The sequence below is a fragment of the Acartia tonsa genome, chromosome 7 (assembly GCF_053477335.1).
Source record: "Acartia tonsa isolate MP-2025a chromosome 7, ASM5347733v1, whole genome shotgun sequence".
In the NCBI taxonomy this organism is placed as follows: Eukaryota; Metazoa; Arthropoda; class Copepoda; order Calanoida; family Acartiidae; genus Acartia; species Acartia tonsa.
In genome coordinates, this window is record NC_137266.1 from 33,854,294 (window position 1) to 33,860,614 (window position 6,321).

Consider the following 6,321-nt stretch of genomic DNA (forward strand, 5'->3'; position numbering starts at 1 on the left):
TTTTTGACAACATTTTTTTTGGTGATATATTTGATGTTATAGTCCCTATTGTTGATATTAGTAGTAGTTTTGTGATTTATGACCGGCTGAAATTTTTCAATAGCTTCCCAGTCAGTCAAGGATTCCAATCTTTTTATTTTGAAGGGGTGTTATATTACTAGCTGGGTATGTTGGAGGCGTAAGGGATATGTGGTCAGCCCAAGTTTTTATACCACCCGACTCTCGTCCAATTTCAAACTTTCAGAGATTTAGCTAGGTTGGGTATTACCCCTCCTCGTTCATTTGGGACCCCAAAATTTGTACGTTTTGCCTGTTACACTCCCAAAGGTTTTGCCTAAATTTCGGGGGAGGGGTAAAATCCAAAATATTTTTTTATGACACCCTGATCATATGCTCTATTATTGTCTGTTGGATTGTCGTTTTAACTATTTTTCATTATTATGCTTTTATATTTATGCATTCATTCAACATAGTATTAATTATCTGTTTTCTTTCAGAAATATTTGATATTCGAGAACAGACATGGTAAGTTTATTTTCATTAGTTTGGGCTAAATACAAATTATGCGATTCGTCATATGTTTTTTTTTTACTTTCGAGATAATTTTAAGATGTCAATATAGGGAATCCCCCCTTAATAAATGAGTCTACCTACGATATGATACTAATTTTATATTCTATGTTTTCTTTTTCATATTTAGGAATCTAGGAATAAGGAACCTAAGTCCCTTAGGAAGTTATTCATAGGAGGACTCAGTTTTAATACTGATGATGACAAACTTAAAGAATATTTTTCACAATTCGGAGAAATTGTTGATAGTGTTGTTATGAAATTTCCTGATAATGGAAGGTGAGATTATTAATGTAAACAAAATTAGATATCTTCATTTAAGATTTAGAGAGGGGTCTGTAGTCTTTCTTATTATGCTTCCCTTTACTTTTCATTATTTAATAGCTTAATGTGCCTTCTGACATTACCTGTCTTATGAGAAAAAAAAGTTCATTGAGATCCATATATATTGTGTTTTGATTTTAATATTTTGATGTAGAGTTGACTGCCTCTTGGACATAATGTAATAAATGTCTTATATTTTATACAAGCTTAACAATTAACCTTATAATTGTTTTGATTGAGATAAAATTATTATTTGTTCCTATAGGAGCCATGTTCATCTTTATTATCATCAATTCAGCACATATGACAACAGACCCCTATTACTTCCCATGAGGCAATTTGATTAAGTTTCAAAAGCAAATTTCTTAGGCTTAAGTTCTGATAAGTTAGCCAATAAGTTTATATTTAAGATGATTGCCTCATGACTTTATATTTAATGCTCATGTAATGTATATGTATTAGGTAGGTAAGGTACTTATTTAACAGCGGGGAATCTTTTTTTTTTAATAAAGCTTAACTTTTACTTTTGTTCAATGTTTGGACAAATAAAATAGTAAAATCATTTAGGTATAAAGTTTTTATGTTTTGATAGAACTTTATTTTAACATTCTTTTATAATGGTGCTATAAGATTGCGATTTATGCTACACTTTTTTTTGTTAATTGAAGATTCCCCATTGTTAGCATTCTGAACTCTTAAAAAGCCTTCCATTTTAGCTTACTTTACGTACTATAGGACTAAGTCATAGGATATTATTAAGGTCTTAAGTTAAGTCCTTAAGTTCCTAAGCTAAGTAAGTCTTCCATATAAATATCAAAAAATTAAGGTAAGGCCTTCTAGGACCTCAGATGTATGTTTAGATATTTAATGTATAAGATCAAAGTCAATATTCTGCAATCAGTAAGTTTTATTGGGTTTAAGTATAAATATTCATAGAAAGGATCCCATTCCCTAGGTAAATTATTTTGTTATCTTTTTAAAGAGGTAAGTATATCTTCAATTATTTTTTTTGTACATTTTTAGCCTTGCTTCAACGATGTCTTTACAATTTTAAAAAAAAATCCATACATTAAGGATTACATACTCAGTCTATAATTTGATTATATTTTGTTAGACCTCGTGGATTTGGATTTGTGGAATACTCTACATTAGAGGAAGTCGACAAATGTCAGGTAACTGTTAATTTTCCATAGTTTTACCTAGTTATTTTACATAAAAAAATTAAAGTTTCCCTCATTTTGCAAGGCAAAGCCTGAAATGTGAGGGGGGGGGGGGAGTTTAATATATCCAAACTCAATCTTTATTTGCCACAAATTACAAAACCGATAAAACGTACAGTTTAAAGTGGATTTGTATGTACATAAAGAAAAAATTGATAATCTGATAAACAATCCCAAAATTAAAAAATAAATTTCTTCCCTTTCAGTTTAAATTTTTTGTACTTAAAAATGCAAAACCTCCTCCAATTGTTTGTGTAAAATTAATTTGTGTGATTTAGGCTGCCAGACCCCACAACATCGATGGAAAGACCGTTGAGACAAAGCGTGCCACTCCTAGGGAAGAAAACCAGGGACCTGGGTAAGCTACAGCGAATTGTAAAGCTGCTACTCTATGGCTTTGTCATAAATATTTGACTAATAATGCCGTAACTTCAGGTTTACGGTTTTGATTTTTCTTAGCAGGGGAGGACACAAAACCTTAAAATATATGTACAGGACACTCTGCACAGGACACTCTGCACGGGATTCCCTGTTAAATGGGAGGGGAAATAAACAGTACACCTTATTAATGATTATATCATCTGCGATAATAAATCACTTTTCTCTGTGCATTAAAATGTTAGTTTCTTTTTGCTGAGTTGCTTGGAAACCAAATTTTTAAGTGTGTGTAAAAGTTAAAAGAATCATCATTTGATCTATGAGCTCTCTACAATAAACAGAGAAGAGTCCTCCTTCATATGGGTATTCGGTGGCCTCTTCTTGTCTGCTAGGATGTGTGTGATCTATGGCAGTTCTCTAGGTAGGTATATGGTCTATGGTCACAGCAGCAGGCTACCTAGATAATAACAGGAATAATGTCTATGATCTATGATTCTCACACATCATTTCTATAAAAAAAAACTTTCTTTGTCACTACATTAAAGACTTTTTTTCTATTATAGAAGCTCACACAGTCAAACCGTACAGAAAGTATTCGTTGGAGGTATTAAGGTAAGCAAACACATTTTATTGATTATTTTTATATTCTTTGTAAGTATATAAGTAGATAATGACTTTATGTTAAGAAAACTCTAAAATAATTTCTACACGATTTTTTCCTTTGCTATATGTAGGTAGGTAAATTTTTAGCAAAGAATTTTTAATTTAAGGCTCTAGGATTCCTAGAAGAGAACTCCTAATTTTGAAGAAAAAAGCTTGCTTCTTTCTTTCTTGCTTCTCTCTTAGCTACATAATTGTCTTGTCTATTATATTATTTGTGTATATTTTCAGGACGATATTGAGGAAGACGACATGAGAGAATTCTTTGCTCAGTTTGGAACCATCACAGATATTGTCAGGATGACTGACAAAGCTACAGGTAAACAGATAGATTAGAAATATAGAATAGATTGTGGTAGAGTGGTGAGAGGGAGAAGGATTGGGGTGATAAAGATAACAAAAAAGATAAGTATTTATTTTTCTACGGAAAATAAGTTGCGGGGTCACACCACCTTTTTGCAGGTTGAATAGATAAGATTTGATATGCGTCTTAGATCTAGGCTCAAATACTTGGTAATGTGTTTAACATGGCTTTTTTAATCAGGTTGATGCATAAAATAACTATTTTAACATTTATTTTAATGATCCTTAGAATATTACATAATTCTATTTTATATTGTAGGCAAAAAGAAGGGATTTGGTTTTGTTGAGTTCAGCGATTATGACCCAGTTGACAAGCTCGTGCTTACTGTAAGTAACTATTTCTTTATAAAAGGGAGACAGCTTTCTTTTTTTAAGATCTCCTAATCCACGTTTAAAGTGCAAATAAAAATGCTCTATAAAGTTAGTTTTTTTTACTTATTCATCTCTGTTTCTTAAGACTTCCTTATACCTTATTCCACTAAGTTTTCTACCTATGGAAGTTAACCTAGCTTTCTATGATGTTTCTTAATGCACCAGCAACTTTGATTGCGAGATCGTCTTTGTAAACATTTTTTTCCATATATTGTACTTCTGCTCTTTAATTTTCTTTGGATTAACGATATGTTTGTAACATGGGGTTGCTATTCTTATTTTTTTTCTTTATTTAATCCTGCTTATCTATCAAAGATATAATATACCTATACTATCGGATTCGCCCTTATTTCTTAGTATAAACCCTTGGTATGAGAAGCAGATTTCTACCAATCCAGCGATTAATGAGTTAAAGCTTTATCCAGACAGACTGACAGACCATGTTCTACTTTGCATTAGAGAATAATAAAATGTTACTTTTTTTAGGGCCCCCACTCTATCAAGGGCTTCAGAATTGACGTGAAGAAAGCCATGCCCAAAGATTCGCAGAACAAGGGTGGTCGCGGCGGTTTCGGCGGCGGAGCTGGCGCCCAGGGAGGCTACGGAGGTGGCGGCTATGGTGCTGGCGCTGGAGGTTATGGCGGCGGCGGCTATGGAGGTGGATATGGTGCTGCTGCCGGTGGATATGGTGGCGGGTACGGCGGTGGATATGGAGGCGCTGCTGCTGGCGGCTATGGCGGTAAGATATATAATTACTGTTATAAAATAATGGTATAAAGAGCTTTTTCACCTCAAAGTGCCTATCGAGCACTGAACTTTACCCCATTACTTTAAAAAATGAAAATCTTTTTTTTTTTTTCACTGATCACAAAACTGGGGATTAGTGTAATTTACAACCCAGTGTCTCGAGAGTTACCCAGTACCCAACTTAACCTTTACTAAAGTAATAAACAAACAATAAACTAATCACCAATTCTAAATTTACCATTAGAGAAACCGACCAATTTGTGAAAACTTGGACAAGCCTTAATAAGAGTTTACCTAGGTTGTTTTTGTAAATATTATTTAAAACCAAATATTTGCAGGTGGATTCGGAGATGACATGGGTTTCGGCGAGCAGGGCGGTTGGGGAGGCGGATATGGCGGTGGCCCCATGAGAAACGGCGTTAGCGGTGGACGTGGCGGCTCTGGCCGTGGCGGTCCCTACCAGGGAGGCGGCGGTAGGGGAGGTAGAGGCGGCCAGGGACGCGGCGGCGGCAGAGGACGTGGAGGTTTCTAATCCTTTCGTACACTCATCTTTTTCCCGCCGATTTCTAAATTCTCAGGGTTAAGTGGGTGGTGTCACATTTCAGGATTAAAGGATAACTCAGACCTTTTTTTCCTAAATGATTTTTAACTTTATATTTTAATCAGAATATTCATGTCATATGATTTCTGTATCAAAAATTGTACTTTAACATTAATGAAATCATGAAAATCTTTATTTAAAATTAAGTTATATTGAAATGATTTCATTTATGTAGGAACTATTAAAAGTTTATTAAATGATTATATGATAATTTTATTGTTATATATTCATTTAACTAAACCAGGTGTGATTACGAAAGGGTTAATGATTCTAGATTATGAAATGAAAACCGAAAGTGAATATTATTAAAATATCAAAATATTTCTCTTAAAATTAAATGTATTAAAGTAATATTTATATAATATAACAGCTTGATGTCGTTTTTTACCCTCTCCCGTAAATAAAAGAAACAAACCAAAAACACCTGAAATGAAAAAAATACTAAATCTTAACAATTTTCTTGTACCTTTATAACATGAAAATAATTCCTCATATTTGTTGATATGTAATAAACCAAAAATAAAATGAAAAAGTTTTGTTGTAATAATGTTTTGCATTTCGTCAATTTTCTCTGAATAAATATTGTAACTTTTTATTTATTTTCTATTAATGTTTACTATTTAGAAGCAAAACTTTTCTGTAATAAGGTTATTTACTTCACTCAGTCTGGTCTTATAGGATATAAACAAGTGGATATCATGACGGGGCCTTCATTGATTAGTCAGACTTAACCAATGGGATGGGATTGGAATGGGGCTTAACATTACTTTAGACCAGGGTGGGCATACAAAAAAACCACCCAAAAAAACCCACTCAGGGTTTTAAAAAACCCAAGGTTTTTTGGGTTTTTGAAAAAACATTGAAATTTCACGTTAAAATTTACAAATTAAACCTCTATTTACTCAAAGACTAGGATCTAATAACATTTTAAAGCAAATTTTACCTAAAAAACATAAAAAAATATGAAGTGGGGGGGGGGCGTAATGACATTTATTCGTAATCCGTGAGCAAAATGGTCTAAATATTTAGCTAGACCATTCAAACTTGGTATATAAGCCTAGTCCTATAGGTATTACATCTAAATGG

At 33.1% G+C, this 6,321-nt stretch overlaps 1 protein-coding gene across 1 annotated transcript; it reads left to right on the forward strand.

Moving 5' to 3' along the window:
- Positions 1-448: 448 nt before the first annotated feature.
- Positions 449-5,830, forward strand: LOC145323630 (heterogeneous nuclear ribonucleoprotein A1, A2/B1 homolog). Its single transcript, XM_080166027.1, has 10 exons — positions 449-525; positions 701-849; positions 2,009-2,066; positions 2,393-2,472; positions 3,056-3,104; positions 3,384-3,471; positions 3,775-3,842; positions 4,374-4,626; positions 4,973-5,158; positions 5,510-5,830. The coding sequence occupies exons 1-10, from the start codon at positions 523-525 to the stop codon at positions 5,542-5,544; spliced, it is 969 nt and encodes a 322-aa protein (XP_080022153.1). The 5' UTR covers positions 449-522; the 3' UTR covers positions 5,545-5,830.
- The last annotated feature ends 491 nt before the right edge of the window (positions 5,831-6,321 follow it).

What these genes read in the sequence shown, in the direction of transcription:
- LOC145323630 (XM_080166027.1), top strand. An exon ending in GATGACTGACAAAGCTACAG is followed by an intron (nt 3,472 to 3,774) that starts GTAAACAGATAG and finishes TTTATATTGTAG; the next exon opens with GCAAAAAGAAGGGATTTGGT. An exon ending in CGGCGGCAGAGGACGTGGAG is followed by an intron (nt 5,159 to 5,509) that starts GTTTCTAATCCT and finishes TAATGATTCTAG; the next exon opens with ATTATGAAATGAAAACCGAA.